This window comes from Perca flavescens, chromosome 7, assembly GCF_004354835.1.
Source record: "Perca flavescens isolate YP-PL-M2 chromosome 7, PFLA_1.0, whole genome shotgun sequence".
NCBI lineage: Eukaryota > Metazoa > Chordata > Actinopteri > Perciformes > Percidae > Perca > Perca flavescens.
In genome coordinates, this window is record NC_041337.1 from 2,024,185 (window position 1) to 2,048,545 (window position 24,361).

At 38.7% G+C, this 24,361-nt stretch overlaps 1 protein-coding gene across 1 annotated transcript; it reads right to left on the reverse strand.

Moving 5' to 3' along the window:
- Window positions 1-1,726: 1,726 nt before the first annotated feature.
- LOC114559230 (galactose-specific lectin nattectin) lies at window positions 1,727-24,061 on the reverse strand. Its single transcript, XM_028583789.1, has 7 exons — window positions 24,024-24,061; window positions 23,724-23,786; window positions 4,245-4,269; window positions 3,379-3,461; window positions 2,856-2,990; window positions 2,570-2,681; window positions 1,727-2,036 (listed from the first exon to the last, which is right to left on the reverse strand). The coding sequence occupies exons 2-7, from the start codon at window positions 23,784-23,786 to the stop codon at window positions 1,960-1,962; spliced, it is 495 nt and encodes a 164-aa protein (XP_028439590.1). The 5' UTR covers window positions 24,024-24,061; the 3' UTR covers window positions 1,727-1,959.
- Window positions 24,062-24,361: the final 300 nt, after the last annotated feature.

The window sequence follows — 24,361 nt, forward strand, 5'->3', positions numbered from 1 at the left end:
TGTATGTTTATGTAATGACATTGTTTTCATTAACATTCATAGTGTTTTCACACCAAAGGTGTGAAAAATGAGGGATTGTTGAAGTTAAAAAGTTAAAACCCGGCTTATGTTTTGAAAACAATGTTTAATGGGGCCTGCAGCTAAATTTAATCTAGTACAGTAATACAGCATTTGAGCAATAAATAAGAGTAAAACAATGTATAGGCTATTGAACTAAAATGACTAATGTCATATGTATTGCCTCATTTATGTATTTTATTATCTATTTCATAGCCATATTAATGTATTTCTCTTGGGGCGTTGTCTGCGGCGGGTAGAGACAGAGAGTCAGGGAGAGAGGGTAATAAATATCATGTGACATTATGAAATAAAATTCCCCCCGAGCATTATCAAGAGTATAGGTTTCCAAAGTAATTTTAGTCTGGGCTTAAAGCAACACTGGTAGGCTATGCTGGCGCTGTTGCCTTGGAAATGACAACAGCCGGTCTCTGAATATGAAAAAAAACCTAACAAAACAAGCCTTTTTTCATTTCTATTTCCGAGTGATTTTATTTTTGTTATAGGAAATAGAAAATGAAAATCACAGCATATTTTAAATTTCTCCCATCCCCTTTTGACCATGAAAAGAAAAGAAAAAAAGTCGTATTTCAATTTCAAATGTTCTATTTTTTTTAATACCTGTTTATGAAATGAAAATTGAATGAACGAAAAAGTACACGGACCATAAAGAACCCAACACACCAGAAACTCCTCTTGTATCACAGAAAGTTCAGACAAAATTGTGATTTTATTTTCTATTTGGACATTTTAAAGATTAGTTTTTGGCCATTATTTTTGACACGACAGATGAAGTAATGAAAGGGGAGAGACGGGGGGAACGACATGCAGCAAAGGGCCACAGGTTGGAGTCGAACCTGGGCCCGCTGTGTCGAGGAGTAAACCTCTATATATGGGCGCCTGCTCTACCAACTGAGCTATCTGCTATTTGGATATTTAGTTTGGATGAGAAGATCGTCACCACTCATGTCTGGTAGGTAGATGTTGTTACCTTTAGACATAGCCATGCTAGCTGTTTCCCCTTGTTTCCAGTCTTTATGCTAAGCTAAGCTAAAGTTTGCTCGAAGGGAACTTCATAATTAATGTACAGACGAGAGTTGTATCGATCAGAACATTAACTTTTAGAGAGAAATCAAATAAGTGTGTTGAAGTTGTTCTTATCACATCAGTGGACGCAGTTTAGAACAGACAATATTCAGGAAAATCAAATGGGAAAAGATTTGAGTATTTTAATGTTTTCTGTATTTAGTTTTGTGTTATTCACAAAATATGGATTAGTATTTTTACCTTGTTTTTATTGTGATTATTTAAGCAATAATATATTATCCACAATTATATAACTATTTGTCCCTTTAGAGAAAACAAAAGTCAATAAGTCAGGACCAGACAGTGTGACAATATGTCTTTTATTATTTAATATTATTGATTATAAAGTGAAGGAAAACAGATGAAGAAAGAACCCAACACACCAGAAACTCCTCTTGTATCACAGAACGTTCAGACAACATTTGGATTTTATTTTCTATTTGGACATTTTTGAAGAGAAGATCTTCACCATCCATGTCTGGTAGGTGGATGTTGTTACCTTTGGACAGAGCTGACAGACACTATTCAGGAAACTAAAATGGAAAAGATGTCAGAGTATTTGAATGTTTTCTGTATTTCATTATGTGTTATTTACTAGATTAAAAGTCCAATAACTGATTATGTTTTTGTCCAGCTCAGAGAGTCAGTTTCCTTCTAATGTTAAAACTCAAGTGTGAACCGTTTCCTAACTCTTCAGAAAATAAACAAGTGAAAGTGAGTCTGTCAGCAGAGAGCTGTTTCTGTCTGCAGAACAAACTGAAAGTGAATCAATGATAGAGATTATAGATGAGCTGTAGTGACATCATGATGGAGACCTCACAGGTTCTTGGAGCACAGGAAAGGAAATATTATTACTGTAGTACGGGCACACGGCGCGTCGTTCCAGTTCCTTCCTGTTGAGAGAGTTTCCAGAGAGTTTTAGGCCCCTGCGGTTTGGCCTCTCATTTACATGAAAACCCAGTTTTTATCACAGAAAACGATTATTTCTAAAAGCTTCGGCCAAAGTGGAGATTTTGGAAAACTTCGTTTTATATACGTTTGAATGTAAACTGAGACAAACGGAGGTTTAGGCAGCCGAGAGAGAGAAAGAGGACGTGATTGGTTGCTGTTGTTGCTATTGTCGGGATTCTGATTGGCTAACGTGGGCTTGAGCTTCTCGTTACACTGCCACCTTCAGGTCTGGCGTGCTCTTGACTGCATTGACGGCATATATATACACGGGTACATAAAAACGAACACTTTTCTTAAAACCGAGAGGTTGAAATGTCCGTTTATGAAAATAGCCAGCCACGTGTAAATGTAGTCTTAATGTCTTAACTTTTTATCTTTCAGTCTGGAACAACCACCTGCAATAAGTTTAGAGATCATTTGTGGATCATCATGTTTATTTAAAAGACAAGATATTTCATATGTTGTTGGTTTTTACCCTGATAGTTCATCTCAAGACAGTTCTCTTCTCCATCGAAGTTGTCAGGCTGCCCCACATCCCAGTTTTTGTAGTCAAATGTGGATCCATCAGACCACATCCACACGCCCTTCTGGAGGAGAAAGATTGGTTCAAAGTCAAAGTGTAATCAAAAGAGCATCCTCCTTTTTTTCTGTTTTATTTAGAGTAATTTTCCTCTCTGTTTTTTATTTCTTTCATCAAATTTCATTTTCTCAATAGCTCGAGAGACGAGTGACATCACTTCCTGTGATGATAAAAGTCTCACCTTCACTGAGTCAAAGCCTCCAATCCAGGCCCGTCCGTTTGCACCGGTCACTTGGTTAATGTAGGCTTTGAGGAATACGTGTTCCTCTTCTGAGTGGACTGAAGCCAGATTCCCACCGGCGGCCTTGCAGAAGCTCTAATGGAGAAAATATAATAAGTTAAAAACATTTAAGAAAAAAAAAATAAACCTAATCACAATTTTAACAGATGCAATCTCAGGACATTTCATTTTCATACTGACTAGCTTTGGACAATGCAGGACTTTTACTGTAACAAAGTATTTATACTTTTAGAGACTGTCCTCCCCCCAAAAACAGTCCCATAAGTTGTTTGTTCAAGCAGCAATTAGGACTCATATTTAGGATTATAGTGGCGGCGCCCTCTAATGGCCATAGAAGTTATGACGCCAGCAAATTAGGAAGTGATTTATTTTTTGCCCCTGTCATAACTACTATGGCCACTAGAGGACACCGCCACTAGAAATCTAAATATAGGTCAGGACAGTCTTGAGAAATCTGCTGTACCTCTGCATCGATCCAATTCTTTCCTTGGAAGTTGAAACTGAAACAGCGAGAGCCGAACTGAGTCCAACCAGGAGGACAGGGACCTTCAAGACAATGTTGGAAAAAAGAGAAAGTTAGATTCTTGTTACGTAGCAGTTTGTATTTTTTGTTGCATGTGTGTGCCTCCCTCCCTTCTCCAGCTTGGTTGGTTATTGCTTGTGCTCACTCAGCTCCCTGGATATAAAGGAGGGAGGAGACCTTCATTGTGTCGGCCGGCAGCAGACTGAGAGAAGCATGTGAAGCTCGCTTTTTTTTTTACTTCTGTGAGGCAGTGTTGCGTTTCTTCTGTTTGTATTATTAATAAATTATATAGATAATTTTGCTACAAGCTCCTCCCATCCTTCCTTCAGAAACCTAACATAATTCTTTTCTCCCTAATCCCTATCAGGACTAATAGATCTTTCTGCGTGATGCAATCAGTCAAGAGCAGATGTACGGGAAGTTATCATCTGGGCGTACAGCCAGGGACACCGAGGTCAATGGCCTTATGTGGTTCCTAATGTTAAAAACGTGATGTACTGATATGGCCTCCATCCTCCCAAATGTATAAATGACTCACATGCCAGAGAATGTCTTCAGTTTCTCTGCAAAGTAACTCAGGTCTTTGCTTGAATTAAGATCTAATGTTTTGCAACATATTGGTCTCCCTGAAAATTCCTTGATTAGTAAAATCTGCAAGTTTAAAAATCCAAGACAAACCAACATGGAGAAGAGAAGAAAGAGGCGCACACAAACGCACACAACAAAAAATACAAACCCATATGTAACACTGTATGAACAAACAAGTCAAATACATAAGATCAACGAGTCAGAGATATTGTACTGACCTGGGCAGGAGGTTTGTCCATGACACTGTGATCACAAAAAAAACATTAAAATGGTTATATAGGGTATTTTACACTGTTCTTTAAGGTCTCCTAATGGGGTATGTAACATTGGTTGGGCTGAAAAATGCCCGAATGGTATTTTATTAGGCCCTTAACTACCCTGTGAATATGGCTCTATTTGAGATATTTTAAGAGCTTTTCTTCCAAATATGGTATGCTCATGAATATTCCGAATGAGCTACGCGCTGATTGCACTGCAAAGTTATACATTGTTTGTCGGGCTTTTTCGTTATTAAATTCACTTCTGAGACTTTTTTAAGCGAGAAATCAACTATATAAAGCTCAAAATATGGGCCGTTTTACAAAAATGAATGGCTAATTGCAAATTTGGTAAGACTGTGTGTCGGAGTTCAGCCGCCGGTTCCTGCCTCGCTGCCCGGCCTGCCTTCCTTCACAGACCACGGCCTTCTATGAGGTACTTGGAGCTCCGTCACGGCTGGCAGCCCACAGCATGGACTACCAAACGCAGCTGCCCTGACAGAGCTCCAGGGCCTGCAACTCCTATCTTCCTGCTAGCTAAATGGCCCGTTGTGTGATAGTGAGAGCGCGGTTAGTGAGCTTGATACACCAGCAATTTTTTACCACGTTACACACATGTCACGCCACTTATAAAACATCTAACTAAATGTCTTATAAAGCTAACAACGGTGTCCGATTTCAAGTTAATGAATATTTGTGAAGACTAGGTGTTTCGTTAGCTGTGTAGCTAGCTACAAATCACGGACAGTTAGCTTAATTTTCGGCGTAATTTGAGTATATTTACAGTTTGAACATCTAACTAAATGTCTTATAAAGCTAACAACGGTGTCCGATTTCAAGTTAATGAATTTTTGTGAATTCCAGAGGAATTCTAAGAGGAGGCTAGCATTGATAGAGCTCCATCCAGCCGCAAGCTCTATTAATGAGACTCACGGACAAGCAGCGTTTATTTCCCCCAATCGTTTGTTTAAATAACTCAACACATTATAATTACACACATTTTAAGATTAACTGAAACCTGTGGTAAGAGACTGCTGGCGTAACAAGCTCACTGACCGCACTCTCACTCACATACACCGGGCATTAGGAAGAGGGGAACTGCAGGCCCTGGAGCTCTGTCAGAGCAGCGGCGTTTAGTAGTCCATTAGCCCACAAAGCGGTGACTTTGCGCGGGTATGAAGTGCCGTGGGCTGCCAGCCTTGATGGAGCTCAATCAAGCTCACAGCAGGCCGGGGTCTGTGAAGGAAGGCAGGCCAGGCGGCGAGGCAGCTACACAGGCAGCACTGGCCGCTGAACTCCGACACACAGTTGGACAAAATTTGCAATTAGACATACATTTTTGTAAAATGGCCCATATTTTACCTCTACATTGTTGATTTCTCGCATAAAAAAAGTCTCAGAAGTGAATTGAATGGTAAAATAACATATGAACAATGTATACAATTTCTGAGATCTGCCCGACCTAGATTCAGAAGACTAACTGATCTCAGGTCAGTTGTGTAGCCTATGCAAATGTTGGGTTGTGACAAAGAGAGAGACTAGAGCCACATGAGGAGGAGCTCCATAGTTGACGTCAACTATGGGGCTTGTTGAGATTTTCCCGTTTTCAGAGGCAGTTTCAAATTGTGAGATTTGCAGAGAAATGAGGTGTCAATGGGATTTAGAGGTTCTATGTATGTCGTAGTTACCCACTAAACTGTCATTATTCAACTATGACAAGGTAAAATCGGTTTTGCATTCTATCACCCCTTTAAACACGAGCAGTCTAATTACAAAGCTTCTCAACTCAACTTTAAAACACTGGACTTTCACCCGGGCGAGCGGGAATGGCGTCCTGCGTGTGGTTGTTTTGTCCCGCGTGTTACTATGGCGCGTCTCCTGGCTTTTAAGGCGTCCTTTCCCCGTAAGGTTTTTCCTAAATCCAACCTCCGCCATCCCGTTATTGTGGCGCATCCCCAGCAGGCCGCCTTGCGGGCACCTCCCAGCTTATGGAGCTTCGTGGCGTTTTGTCCAGCGTGTTACTGTGGCGCGTCTCCCGGCGTTTAAGGCGCCCTTTCCCCGTAAGGTTTTTCCTAAACCCAACCTCCGCCATCATGTTATTGTGGCGCGTCTCCAGCGGGCCGCCTCGCGGGCGCCTCCCGGCTTGTGGAGCTTCTTTTTCGGCCGCCTTCCGGCATCCTTTCCCCGAGAAAATAACGTGATATTTACACGTAAACAACGAGAAAAACGTTTCTGTGAACACGTATCAATAGATTAAGAATAACGTTGAGTCATTTACACGAACTGCGGTGAGACCGGGTTGTATATATACACCCCCCCACACACACACACACACACTACTGGTCAAAAGTTTTAAAACACCCCAATTTTTTTTTTTTTATTGAAATTTTAGGAGTTCAAGTCCAATGAATAGCTTGAAATGGTACACAGGTAAGTGGTGAACTGCCTGAGGTTAAAAAAAAAGTAAGGTTACCAAAACTGAAAAATAATGTACATTTCAGTATTTTACAGAAAGTCCTTTTTCAGGGAACAAGAAATGGGTTAACAACTTAAAATTGTTCTGCAGCAATGGAGGTTGATCAAGCTTTGAAAGTTGGTACTACCAATTCCCACAGGTGTTCCAACTTGTCTGGATTACTTACAACCCCCTCTATTTGTATAAAAGCATTGTTGGAACACACTGTGGTACCATACCTTCATGAGCATTATATGAACAATATTGTGCAGAAAGTAGTGTGTTGCTATAAAAATGGCGGGAAAATGGCAATTATCAATGGAAGAGAGACAGACCGTCATAACACTTAAGAATGTTGGTCTTTCCTACAGAGAAATTGCAAAGAAAGTCAAGATGTCAGTTAGTACAGTATTCTTCACCATCAAAAGGCACTTAGAAACTGGGGGAAACTCTGACAGGAAGAGGTCTGGCAGACCCAAAGCCACAACAGAATCAGAAGACAAGTTTCTGAGAGTCAACAGCTTGCGTGATAGGCTCACAGGACAACAGCTTCAAGCACAGCTTAATAGTGGTCGTAATAAGAAGTCTCAGTTTCAAGCTTCAAGCTGCAGGTTTGATAGTTCCAGTTGCAGCAAGAAAGCCATTGCTAAGAAGTAGAATAAGAAAAAGAGGCTTGCCTGGGCCAAGAAACATCATCAATGGACTACTGAAGACTGGAAGAAGGTGTTATGGACTGATGAATCAAAATTTCAAATCTTCGGTTCATAACGCAGGATTTTTGTATGCCATCGAGTAGGTGAAAGGATGGTTCCTCAGTGTGTGACATCAACTGTCAAACATGGAGGAGGAAGCGTGATGGTCTGGGGCTGTTTTGCTGGATCCAGGATTGGTGATTTGAGTTAAAGGCACCCTGAACCAAAACGGCTACCACAGCATTTTGACCCAAAACATAAGTCCAAGCTATGCCAGAACTACCTTAGCAAAAAAGAACAAGATGGTAAGCTTAAAAACATGGAGTGGCCAGCACAGTGACCAGACTTAAACCCCATTGAGCTGGTTTGGGATGAACTGGAAAGAAAAGTGAAAGCAAAGCAACCTACAAGTGCCACACATTTATGGGAACTTCTGCAACAGAGTTGTGAAGAACTTTCTGAAGAATATTTGATTTCCATTGTAGAAAGAATGCCACGAGTGTGTTCAGCTGTTATATCTGCCAAAGGGGGCTACTTTGAGGAGTAAAAATTTAGAATACATTTTGGTTTATAAATTAATTCCATGAGTTCTTTTTTAACTTAAATTCATTTCAGAGTACAATAAGACATTAAACTGCATGAATTTCAATAAAACCTGGAAAAAATTGGGGCGTTCTAACACCAGTAGTGTACATACATCAGAGTGAGATTTGGTGGGGCGAACAAAAATGTTGCTGCGTACAAAGCAATTTCTTTTGGCTAATTCAGCATCATTATCATACTGCAAAAAATATATAATAATAATAATATTGTTGTGTGGAGCAGGGGATAATGGACCCAAATGCAGGGAGAGGCAGGCAGGCAGGAAAAGGTTGAACACAATGATTTATTCACAACAAAAAAGGCAGAGTCTACTAGGGTATCAAAAAAGGCATAGGGAAACACAAGGTATCCAGAGGAGGAAGACAAACAAAAGGAACAAAAGGCTGAGAACTGCTGAGCAGGATGAAACACTAAACAATCTGACAAGACACAATGAGAAACACAGAGGCTAAATAAACTAGGTAACGAGCAAACACAGGACAGGTGACACCAGGGCTGTGGAACAGGTGGAGCACATTAGACATCACACATGCGGGAAAACACAGGAAGCAGAACTAGACATGACAAGACAGAAAACGGACTATCACAATAAAACAGGAAACAGAACATAATACAAAACAAGACCAAAAATCACTCAATGACAAGGAGACAAAACCCACAGTACAGAAACAATCCATAGGAACATGCATTAAACAGAAATATACAAATAGGGAAACAGAACCTAATACAAAGAACAGGAAAACAGGATAACACATAACAGAGAACAGAAATACAAAGCAAAACACCGAAACCATGACAAATATACACACACACACACACACACACACACACACACACACACACACACACACTAACACTAACACACACACACACACCAGTGGTTCTCAGTGTAGGGACCAGGGTCCCAAAGTTAAATTAACATTTGCCTACCAAAGGGATCTACTAGGACCACTGAAATTTTAAAGAATGAGAACCACTGATTTATATAAATTCCAATCCTTCAAAACTAATGTAGGATTTTCTAGTAGGGTACAGATTGATCATTAGCAAATTATCAAATATGTTTTATCAATATTAATAAAGTTATGAATAAAATATTATAAAATCGACAAACAATCAAAACGGGGCACTACCCTGTAAGTCAGGGACCAACAATCAACTGTGGAACAGTCTCATTTCTGTTAAAATCCTTTAAAAGGATTTAAAGGAAGGGGTGATTTTGAGCACGGACCCATCCAGCCAGCAATTATTACAATAAGTACACAAATAATCACAAACAACTGCTATTTAAGTATAATAAGATTTATTAACGTCACAATTATCAGTAGCCAATCAGCAATCCTTCAATAATAAACTTATATACCCTTTTACAATATCACAATCTGGTGACTTCCCTACAGGCCGCTCTTTGTTCTTAGGGGAAGCTTCAGGCCTCACAGAATAGTCTTGATCATAACTGTTAGGTTCCAACACTAAATAAATAGAAATATCCCTTTTTGGGCACCGGGGGAATGGTGGCCAAAGACCAAACCTCATTAGATTAGGCAGTGAGGGAAATTCGCCTTTCCCCACCACAAGATCCGGCAGAAAATAGACTGAAAAATACCAACAGCAAGACAAAAGACACTGCTCATTTTGTGCATGTGTTATATGACAGCCTTTCTCAAACCTTTTTTGTGCCAAGGCCCAGTAATGTTTGGCCCTCATCCTCTGTGCCCCACTTACTGTATGTAATTTTTTGGGAAAAGAAAGACTATTACATCTAGGTGCTAAATAACATCTGCAAGCATTTAGAGATACACAGAGGTTAGAGAAGCACAATAGTGGCCCAAAGTTTCCCAGTATCTGCCCCCCTGGTGAGCTGGCACAAACATCTGGACCAGTCACAGCTGCATGGCCTGGCAACCCAATGGCATAGGTTTTGTTTTCAGATTTTGTGAGGAGACATATAATTTTGAGCATTAAACATGCACCTATTTCTACCCTTTTCTACATCAATTTATGCTGGAAACAATTGAAAATATAGAACAATAAGGCCCTCAGGCATTCTGTATTACTTTCATCTCTTCTCTTGTAGACCAACTTTTTCTAATTGAATGTTATCTCTGCTGAGTCAACACATATGTAGGCCTAATTTACCTCCTCTTTTGCATCTTTTGTTGAGGAAGTAACCTCTTTATATGTGCATGTGGCACTTATTCATGTGAATCATACATCATTTTAATTCATTTATAAACCCCTGGACTTCAATAGCTCAGATGTGTTTCAGCAAGATGTACAACTTTGTGCACATTCAAAATATAACTCCTCCCATCTGTGTTCTCCGAGATTTTGAGAGTTGTAATATAGTCTGCTGTGCATGTTATTGCTCCGCTGATATGGTAGTAGCTCATTCATACCGTCTGACAGACACAGAGTCCCAGAGCACAAAGCAGAGCGAGTCCATTCAAATTAACTGAAGTTGCTACACTTACCAGCCGCGCTGCTCACCTCTATTTTTACAGAGCGACACAAAGCGACGGAAGCATCTGTATTTAATGCTGAATGAACATTTCAAAATTTCCACAGACAGGGAGCGCTCTTGAACCCCCTCACCATCTCTAAAAGCATAACTATTCGATCACGAGTGGCTCAACAGGTAGATCTATATATAAATATAATTATATATAAACTCATCTTTCAGGTATTTGACCGACCGGGTTGACACTTTAGCGTGAGATATTGGGGGTGTGGCGTGTGAGTGTCTGAAACCAAATCAAATGAGTGTGTCTCACGGCCAATGCGTGAGAGTTGGCAGCCCTACATACATATACATACATACGTAATATACATATGCACACCTACACCCATACTTTCGAATATGTGGGTATTTAAAACAAAAGTCCACTCACACATGAGGAAAACATTTACAGCAACAGTTTCCATGCAAGTAAGGAAAGAGCTATGTTTTGAAGGTGTGCAAAGAAGTGACAGATCTTAGATCTTAGAGACCCAGGCAGGCTGAAGGGGTTTTAAATTTAAGGGTACGTCTACCACTCTCTTTGTAGATGTCTGGCACAGTAAAGAAGGGATATTCAGTGTGTCTCAATCTATAGCTGGGTCTATATGGAATATGTAAGGAGGATAATCAGAGTACACGCATTTAAAAATAACCTGGTACCAGTGATACTGTCTTCTGGCATTTGGTGATAATAAGTTCAGTGAGTCTTACATTACACAGTGGTGAGTAGTAAGAGGACATCTCAGCACAAATCTGCATATATTATTGAAAGCAACATTTAATGCTTTCAGATTTGATGAGTTTTGACAACATCTGCATAGTCTAATAGAGGAAATATTAATGTGACACAATTGTTAACCTAATCAATTGAGTGAAACAGTTAACAGAGCGATACAATATTTGTAAATTACAGTTGATCTTTTTCACAACAGAATTAATATGACATCTAAAGGAGAGTAGTGATTCAAGACAAAGGCTCAGATATTTAAGTTTATCAACTTGTACAAGTGGCGTATCATTCAGTGGAAGGTGGTTGGATTGGAACCAAAGTTGAATGGCATTAAAGTTAGATTGCAGTGAGGATTTAATCTTATAGACAGACACATTAGATATATAGACACTGTGTCATCTGCATATAGATGAATAAAAAACAGTATGAGCAGATTTGAGGAAAAATTAAAGCTGCGAGCAGCGTTGGACGGGATCTCGCGCCTCTGCGTGCGTCAGGGTTACTGGTGGACGCCGCTCCTTGCGACACCGCAAAACGTCACCAATGAAAAGGGAACTCCCTGCTGAGTTCAATGATACCTCACACAAGACTCTACGTCATACAGTTCCTTAGCTGTGAAAGGGGCCGTGGCCAAAGCATAGGGGTCGAGACAAGGCTTTACCAAAAAAAGGAAGTCTCTGCTGAGTTCAATGATAAGACTCTACCTTAAACCAGTAATGAAAGGGGGCTTGGCTTAAGCATAGGGGGGCGGGCCAAACCATCACCAATGAATAAGGAACTTTCTGCTGAGTTTATCTGGTTTCTCAGAGTTTTTATCATGTTTATTCCTTAAATCAGACAAAGTACTTATTGTAGGTGATTTTAATATCCATGTGGACGTTGACAATGATAGCCTTAGTACTGCTTTCAACTCATTACTGGATTCAATCGGTTTCAGTCAGAGTGTGCACAAGGCGATGCACTGTTTTAACCACACCCTCGACCTTGTGCTGGCATATGGTATTGAAATTGAGGATTTAATAATATTTCCGCAGAATTCGGTATTATCAGATCATTTTTTAATTACTTTCGAATTCTTACTACCTGACTATACTAAATTAGATAAAAGCTTCTACACTAGATGCCTATCTGACAGTGCTATAGCTAAATTTAAGGAAGATATTCCAACAGCATTCGACTCTATGTCATGCCTTAACATAACAGAGGACCTCTATGTTAACCTCAGTCCCTCTCAAATTGATAAATTTGTAGACGGTGCTACGACTTGCCTACGGATGACCTTAGACTCTGTTGCTCCCCTAAAAAAGAAGATGATGAAGCAAAGGAAACTAGCACCTTGGTATAACTCCCAAACTCGCAAATTAAAACAAATCTCGCGAAACCTCGAAAGTAAGTGGCGTTCCACCAAAGTGGAAGAATCCCGTTTGGATTGGCAAGAAAGTCTAAAAACCTATAGGAAGGCCCTAAGAAAAGCCAGATCAGACTATTACTCATCACTAATAGAAGAAAATAAGAACAACCCAAGGTTTCTTTTCAGCACTGTAGCCAGGCTGACAGATAGCAACAGCTCTACTGAGCCATCTATTCCTCTAGTTCTGAGTAGTGATGACTTCATGATCTTCTTTAAAGATAAAAGTATAACAATTAGAGATAAAATTCATCACCTTTTGCCCTCAACTTATAACAGTTCACCTTTAAATGCAGGACCGCTAGAAAGAACGATTAGTCCTGACATATACTTAGACTGCTTTTATCCTATAGACCTTCAACAATTAATGTTAAAGATATCCTCAGCTAAACCATCTACCTGTCTCTTAGACCCCATCCCAACGAGACTACTCAAAGAAGCGTTACCCGTGGTAAACACTTCATTACTAGATATGATCAATATGTCCTTATTAACAGGTTATGTACCGCAGTCATTTAAAATAACTGTGATAAAACCTCTTCTGAAAAAACCCAACCTTGATCCTGAGGTCTTAGCAAACTATAGACCTATATCTAACCTTCCCTTTCTATCCAAGATCCTTGAGAAGGTGGTTGCTAATCAGTTATGTGATTTTCTACATAGCAATAGTTTATTCGATGATTTTCAATCAGGATTTAGAAAGAATCATAGCACAGAGACGGCACTGTTGAAAATTACTAACGACCTTCTAACTTCTGCAGACAAAGGACTTGTCTCCGTGCTTGTCTTACTAGATCTTAGTGCTGCATTTGACACTATTGACCATACCGTTACAGAGACTGGAACACTTAGTTGGCATTAAAGGAATCGCACTAAGCTGGTTTAAGTCCTACTTCGCTGAGCGATCCCAATTTGTTAACATTAACGATAAACCCTCCAAGGGTTGGACCAATTCTATTTTCCTTATATATGCTTCCTTTAGGTAATATTATTAGGAAACACTCAATTAACTTTCACTGTTACGCAGACGGTACCCAATTATATCTGTCAATTAAGCCAGACGAAAGGGGTCGGTTAGCTAAACTTCAAGCGTGTATTAAAGATATAAAATCCTGGATGACCCACAATTTCCTGATGTTAAACTCAGACAAAATCAAAGTTATTGTGATGGGACCAACGCACCTCCGAACTTCATTATCTAAAGATATAGCTACTCTGGATGGTATTGCCCTGGCCTCCAGCACTACTGTCAGAAATTTAGGAGTTATTTTTGATCAGGATATATCCTTCAATGCCCACTTAAAACAAACCTCAAGAACAGCCTTTTTCCATCTTCGTAACATCGCCAAAATTAGGAATATCCTGTCTCAAAACGATGCTGAAAAACTAGTCCATGCATTCGTTACTTCTAGACTAGACTACTGCAATTCCTTATTATCACGTTGCTCAAATAAATGCCTTAAGACTCTCCAGCTAATCCAGAATGCTGCAGCGCGTGTTCTCACAAGAACTAAGAAAAGAGATCATATTTCTCCTGTATTAGCTTCTCTGCATTGGCTTCCTGTAAAATACAGGATTGATTTTAAAATCCTTCTCCTGACCTACAAAGCTCTAAATCTTCAAGCACCATCATATCTAGAAGGGCTCCTAATACCTTATTGTCCCACTAGAGCACTGCGCTCCCAGAATGCAGAGTTACTGGTGGTACCTAGAGTCTCTAAAAGTAGAATGGGAGCCAGAGCCTTTAGTTATCAGGCTCCTCTCCTATGGAACCAGCTCCCAATTTGGGTTCGGGGGGCAGAAACTGTCACCTCATTCAAGAATGAACTTAAAACTCTCCTATTTGATAAAGCTTATAGTTAGGGAGTGAGGAGTTGCAGTGTCCAAACTGCAACTCCTCCTTGGTTTCTTCCCAAGATGGAGTTTTTTCTCGCCACTGTCGCACTGCTTGCTCTTGAGGGAATTACTGGAATTGTTGGGGCTTTGTAAATTATAGAGTGTGGTCTAGACCTACTCTATCTGTAAAGTGTCTTGAGATAACTCTTGTTATGATTTGATACTATAAATAAAATTGAATTGAAAAATTGAATTGAATGATACCTCACACAAGGGTCTACCTTAAACGGGTCATTAGTTATAAAAGGGGCGTGGCTTAAGCATAGGGGTCGGGCCAAGCCATCACCAATGAAGAAGGAACTCTGTGCTGAGTTCAATGACACCTCACACAAGACTCTACCTTAACCTGTTCAAATGTTATAAAGGGGGCGTTGCCTGAGTAAGTAGGTGTGGTTAAAGTGTAGGGGGTGGTATACAGTATCACATGTAGACCACACATTATAAGTTTCATGTAAATTGGATGATGTTTGTCATATAAGGCTGATTTCCTGTAGCCAGCGGGGGGCGCTATGACGACAAGTCAATTTTGGCCTATAAATGTCTTTAGGCCTGGACCCTTGTCAATCGTGGCATCAACAAACATGGAATTCCACCAGAACTGTTTGAGGCCTATTGGCCCCAGCTTGGTCCTCTACTGCTGAATATGCTACATTTTTCTATCAATAGAGGCTCCTTCTCTGCCAGTTCAAATATTGCAATAATTTCATTATTACTTAAAAAGGACAAGCCATCTAACGACTGTACTTCCTACAGGCCTTTAAGTCTTCTGAATTGTGAAGTCAAGCTTTATGCTAAGGTCTTAGCTACACGTTTAGAGCGCTATATGCCCCATTTAGTACATCATGATCAAACTGGGTTCATTAAATCTAGACTAGCATCGGATAATGTCCGTCGCTTGCTTCATATTATAGATTTTGCCTCTGTTTCAGAAGATCAAAATGCCATTCTTTCATTAGATGCCGAGAATGGTTTTGATCGACTGGAATGGTGTTACTTGTGGTCTGTTCTCCAATTTATGGGTTTTAGTGATAGCCTTATCTCTATGATAAAGTTATTGTATACTAATCCCTCTGCAGTTGTTATAACGGGCAATAACTGTTCGGCTAGGTTCCCTGTAACAAGATCGTCCCATCAGGGTTGCCCTTTATCTCCACTTCTATTCTCTTTATCTTTGGAATCTGTGGCCCAGGCAATACGGCAGTCAGAGGCCTTAGAACCAATCATTATTCAAGATACACTGCATTGCATCTCTCTGTATGCAGATGACATTTTATTTAAAAAATCCTTCTAAATCCCTTCCACATCTTCTTAAAATCTTTGAGAACTTCAGCAGTATATCAGGCTACAAAATAAATTGGACAAAATCGGCTTTAATGTTGTTGGGGGTACCGGATGACAAGATATCACTTTTCAGTATTCCAGTTGTTAATAGTTTTACATATCTAGAAGTGCTCATCAATCCCTCACTTAACTTGTTAACTGCTTACAATTATAATAAAGTTCTAAAAAATGTAGAGGGGGATTTGAATAGATGGGAGATGCTCCCTACTTCTTTCCAGTCTAGACTTTCAGTTATCAAGATGAATATATTGCCTCGAGTTAATTTTGTGAGTAGTATGATCCCTTTAGCCCCACCGGGTGGTTACTGGAAGAAGCTACATTCAATCATTAGCTCTTACCTATGGAACAGAAAAAAACCTAGAATCAAAGCATCTACCCTACAAAGACATAGATTATCAGGTGGGGTCAACTTGCCCAATTTTGAGTGGTATTCCTGGAGCTTTGTTTTTTACGCCCGCTTGCTATATGGTCGAATCCAGGGATCTTTGTGTCATGGCGTCCCATTGAAGAACGTTTACCATATTGTTTGTCTAGTCTGGTATACTCTAATATACCTTCAAGTAAAATTAAACGTGATTTTGTGTCAATAATCTCTTATCTTTTCACGGTTTGGCATAAAGTCCATCGAGTTGCTAAAATCCCGAACGCATTCTTCGCTCAATCTCCTATCTTTAATAATCACTCTCTTTTAATTGAGAAGAAACCAATTATGTTTCCTCAGTGGAGTAATAGAGTGGTTCATGTCCTCAAGGACATAGGGGAACAGGGCCTTCGTGCATTCCATGACTTAGAGAGAGCATATAATTTACCGGGCACTTTTTATTTTTATTTACAGTTACGCACAGCAATGCGCGCTCAGGGTGTTCCTTGGGGTATCGAGTTGGGGAATCACCCTCTTCATGTAATCTTTGACACTAAAGGTAAAATTAATGGTATTGTCTCAGAGTTATACAAGTTTATAACTAAAGTCTCATATAAGCCCTTATCATTTATCAGAATCTGGAAGACAGATATTAACATCTCTCAGGAACCAGACTGGTGCGTGGTCTGGTCAAATATATCTTTATCATCTAGAAATCCTGATCATCAAATGATACATTACAGATTTATCCAAAGGTCTTATTTAACCCCGCGAAGATTACAGCAAATGAAACTCAGAGACAATCCATATTGTGATTTCTGCTCAGACAATACCATTGCTACTTTTTACCATATGGTGTGGCAGTGTCCAGAGGTCAATAGATTTTGGCATAGTGTTTCAACCATCATGTCTAGTATCATTAAACGACCCATCCCTTTCTTACCATATTTGCTTCTGCTCAATGACACATCGTCTCTAAAGCTAACTGTTAACAATAGGCGTCTTCTTTTGGCTGGTTTGACAGCCGCCAAAAGAATGATAGCTTGTCGCTGGAAACCACCACATACATTGTTAGTAAAGAAATGGCTCTCTTCTTACCGGGATATTGCTCAGCTAGAGCTCTCTACAGCACGTTTACATTATGCCAAAACCTCGAATATTGATTGCTGGACAGAGCTATTGGAGAAAATAAATGAAATAATGTAGATAAGGTCAGACTCTTTCTACTGTTTACATTCTGAGTTGCTTCATATATTTGCTTTATTTATATATATATATATTTTTTTTTTTTTGAAATGTGCATCTAATGTATACAATGTTTAAATGTTGTGCATATACCTCACTCAGTTTTTTTTATTATCTAGAATGTTGTATGGACCTCTGTGGATTTTATAATATGAAGGAGGAAATTAGGATGTGTTTGATATTCTCAAGTATGAGATATTTATCCAATATATACAATGCTCAATATCCTGCTTTGGGTTCTATGATGGAGGAAGGATGGACGGGTGGCAATGGGAAAATCTTGTTGGGGGTGGGGTGGGGTCTGGAGGGGGATAAGGGAGAGGAAAAACAAGCATCAGAATTAAGCAACACTTTATTGTGCTTTTGTTGTATTTTCAATGATGATGTAATCAGCCTAAGGTTTCTTGTTTTTGTTTTTTTTCTTTTCTCTGTGAAGATGTTTCCTTTCCAGTGTATGAATGATTGTAAGAAAATAAATAAATAATTGATCACAACAAACAAACATCAAAAACTGTACTACCTTAGACACCGCGCAAAGGTAATTAATGAACAAAATAAAAAGTAATGGGCCTAAAACGGACCCTTGTTGAACTCTACATATTATATCTTTTAACTCAGATCTTTGACCATTAATTTGAACAAACTGCTGTCAATTGTTAAGATAACTATTGAGCCTTTGATGAGCTAGACCCCTAATGCCATAGTTGTATGATTTTAACAATAGCAGACTATGATTTATAGTGTTGAATGCTTTGATTAAGTCGATGAAGACCCCCACTGTGTGTTGCTTATTCTCAGTTGCAGATGTAATTTTTTCTATGAGTTCAATTAATGCCAAAGCTGTTGCTCTTTTTGCTCTAAAGCCATATTGTTTTTCAGTAATTAATTTGTTTTTCTAAAAAAATATTTAGTTTTTGAGCAAACCACTTTTCAAGGATTTTAGAAAACTGAGAGAGCAATGACACTGGTCTATAGTTATTAAAGTAATGTACATCTCCCTTTTTGAAAAATGGAACGACTTTGGCGACCTTCATCTTCTCAGGAAAAACACCCAAATATATAGACAAATTAAAAATAAAAGTCAGAGGATTAATAATGCAGTCAATGTCCAGTCCGTCAGAATCAGTATATAGTTTATTTTCACATTTGCTAACAATAGACGTAATTTCATTTTCCTTAACCTCACCCAGGAACATGGACTGCATTATTCTACTTTCTATTCTACAGGTAGCATTTTGACTTTGGTTAGATATATCAATTGATTTGGCCATGTTTTCCCCAATATTAATAAATAATTAGTTAAATTCATTGGCCACATCTATGCTATTGTTCTTAACAGTTTCAGTGTACACAACATATGCAGGTACCTTAATACGTTGTGAGTTTCTCTTAAAATTGTCGTCAATTCATTTTTGTATGCTTTATATTTGGCCTCACAATTAGGTGTCCTGTTTTTTTACAAAGTCTTTATACAATCTATTTTTCTTTTTACATGCTTTAATTAATCCTAATGTCATCCAAGGTTTATCACTTTTATGGGGTTTCTTTGACTGCTTTAGTGGGCAAAATTTATCATAACTAGATATAACTCTGTTATGATTTGATACTATAAATAAAAAATTGAATTGAATATTTTTAAAAAGGTTTCATATGCTGTATTCACATCAGTCACATAAACACCTGAACAGTTCTGTTGTGAAAGCTCACTCCTAAAGTCATTTATTGTTTTCTCGGTTCTCACTCTAAAATATGAAGGCTGATTTGAGCTCTTGTATAGCTCAGGTTGCATGTCACATATGGTAAAAACAGGCAAATTATCGCTTAAGTCATTTACCAATAATCCACTTTGAACAATTGTTTGAACATCGTTTGTGACAATATTATCAATTAATGTAACACACGAGCTAGTGATTCTGCTAGGCTGTGTAATTAAAGAAAAAAAGAGATCTTGTATGCAATTTATCTAAGAAATCTGAAGTAAACTTACATTTAGATTGATTGAGAAAATCAATATTAAAATCACCACTTATTAAAAGTGTTTTCTGGTTATTCTGTATATCAAGTAATTGTTCACTTTGTCCTGAAAAACATCTATTTTGGATCCTTAAGCTCTATAAATGCAAGCAACAATCACATTCCAAAGTTTGCATTTCAAATGACTGTCAACATACAATGCCACACCTCCTCCTCTTTTTTCTGATTATATTTATGTGGTATAACTTGTATCCTTCTAGTTCAAAGTCTACACCCTTTTCATTACTAATCCATGTTTCAGAAAGTGCTATTATATTATATTGAATCAACTTGTAAATGTAGTGATATAATCCTTCATTTTATTGAAATTTGCATAAAGACTTCTGATGTTGAAATGAACAAGCGACAGATTGTCCCTTGAATTAACATTTAAATTAAATTCATAGTCAGTATAATATTTAGAGGTGTCACCTGTTTCATTCAACCCATGGCTATCAGGGTCCAGGTCCTTATCAAAATCATGCATGCTTTGCTCTCTAGTATCAAATCTTGTCAGTGTTATACTTATCTAGTTTTAAATAATAACAACAAAAAATCTCTTTGCAAATTTGCATGTAAACTCACCGAGCTTACATGACTTTTCTGTCAGCAATTACCTAAAGTTAACGGTTAGCCCAGCCAGGTATCTACCAAGTGTGTAGCTAAACCGTTAGCTAATGTTGTCACTCTCCACAATGCATTGAACAGTAACGTTATCTCCACTAACGTTTTCAGTCTCAATCTATCAGTAGCAGCTAGGCTAACGTTATGAAAGGGGCTAGCTCTATTAGCTAGAGTAGCCTACCAAAAGTTATTACCTGCTCATCAGTAGCTGTTGGTGCATGTAGAAAGACGGATGGAACCGCATACGTTGTCAGTGACTTGTGGTCCTTTAGATTGCTAGGTTTTCCAAAGTTGTCTGGTCTAAAATGATCACTACACATGTCCCACTTGAGTAGAGTGTTGGCTAGTGCCTTGATGTCCAAGCCAGTTGCAAGAAGCCACAGTTGGTTCCTTTGTGGATCTCGCAATGGAAATTTGTGGAAACTTTGTGGTGCCCATCTGTTTGATTTATTTTTTACAATTTCTAAATGCACACTGAATCACCATGTTGCCTAGTCCTTAGTTTCAAATCCATTGCTTCAATAGCAATGTACTAGGTTACTACTAGGTTTACATTTTGGCTACTAACCGATGCTAAGTAAAATTCCACCGCTGCTGAGAAACTAGTCCCTCAAAATGTAATGCGATCATTGAGATGCAAGGATAGTTATATTTCTAACATTATTTTATCAACAGACATTTACATCGATAGTCTGGCGTTATAATATATTTGCCTCGGGTGTACTGTGGAGTGGGTAAGACTGCTTTTAATGGCAGGCTAGCAGATACTGTTGACTTGCGCTAGCCTAGCACCAGCGAACTCTGCAACTGGAAGGTCTGGATCAAAAGTGTTAAACTGTCTCCACTGATAAATAACACACTGGCTAACTTGGAAATTTGGTCCTATGTCCAAAATTCTGCACCACCCCTTTAAACACACTGCAGGGGCTCTAATTTGTTTTTTACTTTGTAGGGGGCACTAGCAAGCCATTTTTGTGGGCCTATTCTCAAAACCCTTAAAATACATGGATTTTTAGCAGGATTGATGCAACCGCCAATTTTGGTGAGTTATTGAGTATGTTAAAGTTGCCATATTATGAAAAAAACACTTTTTCTGGGATTTGTGGTGTCCATGCTGTTTTGAGTGAGATACAGTTTCCTGCCTTCAGTCTCCGGGTGAGCTGTTCAAAATCGGCACGGCTTGTGAAATGAGCTGGCTAACCGTAACCGTTAGCTCGTATGCTAATGCTAGCATGCTACCTCGTTCTCAATAGCAAAGCACAGCTACAACACACACAAGTTCACCATAATCTACAAAAGAACTACTTACATGTGCGCCCTCATTTAGAAGTCTCCCAGCTAATCTTGCCTTGTAACTGACCGAAGTCGGAGAAACAGCCTTTCTTTTACTGTCTATGGAGCTAGCTAGCTGACATGATCTACATCTGAGCTACTGAGCATGTGCGAGTGCAATCAAAGATAGTACAGAAGAAGAAGAAGAAAAGAGGTCTCACTCTGTAGCTAAAACAGAAACCAGGTGAAAAGAGGATCTGCAGCAGTGAGAGAGAGCTGTGCAGTACAACAAAAATATGGTATTTTTTGAAAATTAAACCATGTAAACCTATTCTGGTACAACCTTAAAATACAATTATGAACCTGAAAATGAGCATAATATGGGCGCATTAAGCCCCTCAAAAAGGTGATTCAATTGCCAGGAAAATAATTCCTTCAGTTTCAATAGGGCCTTTGCGCTGTCGGTGATCGGGCCCTAATAAAGAAAATAGGAGAGGCCCTAAGGAGTTTATCGGTGTTTTAAGCCCCCAATGTCTCTCCATCGTACTAGCATTAGGCAATGATTAGGGTTAAGGTTGGGTTAGGCACCTTCAAGTCAACGGTCGTAGCGCTGCCTGGAAGGAGACGTTTGGGGCTTAAAACCCCATCGAGCCCCCAAGGAGGAGAGGGACACCTTTCTCCATTATTAAGGACAGTGATACACAACCATGAAAAGAGACACGCTGACGTCCAAATCATCAAATCTAGAAAATTGTGAGCTACAAATAGAGGAAAAGTGTTGGTTAAAAGCATTGGCAACCGCAGCAGGATCACTGATAATATCATTGTTTACTTTGATTTTGGTAGCAATGCTTTGAGTAGAATTGTTTAGTAAAGAATTAAGACTTTTCCAAGACTTCTTAGGATTATTGAAGTTATTAGACAGATTTTTTTTATAATAATTCGATTTAGCATTTCTTGTTTTTAGTTGTACATGTATTTCTTAATTGTTGAGTCCTTTGACAGGCGGCACTTTTTAAAACAATGTATTAAATCAGCATCAATCTATGGTAAATGTCAGCCCTTGACCCTTAGGGGCATGTTTGTCAATTACTTTAAGAACTTCAGTGTAGATAAAATTCCAAGCATCTACAACAAAGGGAATGAGGTGAAGCCTATTCCAATTTATATCTAATAAATCTTGGATGAAAAACTCAGTGTTAATATGTTTACTCTGCCTTACCCTTATTACCTTGGGTGGTAGGCAAGGTAATCTAATTTTCCTTACACAGAAAACCATGGAATGATCACTAAAGCAATCGGGTAGAACACCAGATTCAGTGATTCTGTCAGAGTGGGTGACCAAAATCCAGTCTAATAGAGATTTGGATCTGTGGTCAACCTGAGTAGGTTCTCTGATTAGTTGAGTCAGATTTAAGCTTTCAAAGAAGTTTCTGTTGTTTAGAGATGAACGATCTAACCAGGTAATGTTAAAGTCACCAAGGATAATCATCTTGTTTGGGCTACCAACAGATATAATAGTAGTGCTTATGCAGTGTATTGACTCTATAGGGAGTTAGGAGGTGTGTAGATGTTCCCTATGGTCAGCTGTTTATAGACACATTTTAACAAAAAGAAACAGGGTTTACAATGTTTTCCATTGGGGTTACAAGCTTGGATAATCAATTTGAGGAGACATAAGTGGCTATTTTTCTGTCCGAGTCGGGCCTGTGTTCGACAGAGCACGCACAATCAGAGACTGGCTGACCATAACAGAATACAGATACCATCTGCTAAATTTTTCACTGTAGTTACATGAAGTGAAAGCCTAAAGTGAAATAGTTATTCATCCAGAAATAATCATGAGTTGTTCAGTAAGAGCGTTTGCCCCATGTTGGCTGAGACCTGCAGCGGCACAAGGTTCGGGACCTGCTGCCCTTTGCTGCGTGTCATCCTCCATCTCTCTCCCCCTTTCATGTTATCTACTTTAAAATAAAGGGAAAAGCCCCCAAAAATAATCTTTAAAAAATAAAATAAAATAAATAAATAATCATGTTAAGTTAAATCCCAGCCCTTAATGATAGTAAGATTAGTATTGGCCAATATCATTCTAGTAAAGAAGAAACAAAACACAGCTCAATAAAGAGGTAGCAGGCCTAGTTAACCATTCATCAACCATGGGATCTCAAAGAAGAAAACAGGAAAAAAATATTATCATGGCCGTGTTGGGAACATGCCATGTTGGGAAACCACTGCATTATTCTTCATGTGCAACACATAGAATTGCTTTTTAAATTAATAGTTGCATAGTTTTTACTTACAGATGGAGCCAACAGTCCGATGGACAAACAGAGCAACAAAGCAAACGGAAAGACTGATGCCATCTGTGGAAAGACGTTAAACAAAGTCAACATAAATGCAGACAATTAATGTGATCAGTGAGCCATTTATCAAATTAATGTATCCTGCGGGTTATAAGTGTATTATATAGGCTAACATAAATATAGTTTAATATTTAGATTAATATCTTATATATATCTAATAAATTAAAATATAAAGTGTTGTCAAAATATTAAATGTCCTCTCGATGAAATTGTGATAATAAATTGAAATAGAATTACCTTTGCTGAGGTGATGATTGTCTGACACAGAACAACAAGCTGATGACTCTCAGTAAAGGAAGATATTCGCTCTTTATATAGTTAATCTTGATACCTAAAAAACATGTTTGAGTCACTGATCGATATTGGTGATGCTTGGAAAGGATCAAGGAACAAGTAAACACTTGTTACATAAATGATTTACCAGTTAGAGATGAAACATTGACAAATTGCAGCCTACATGCCAACATAATTGTGGGTTCAACGTTTTTCTTTTCTTTTTTTATTTGTTAGGGACCATGTACAATTTTTAACATAAATGTTGCCATTTGATGCATTGTACCAGAGTTAGCCTTAGG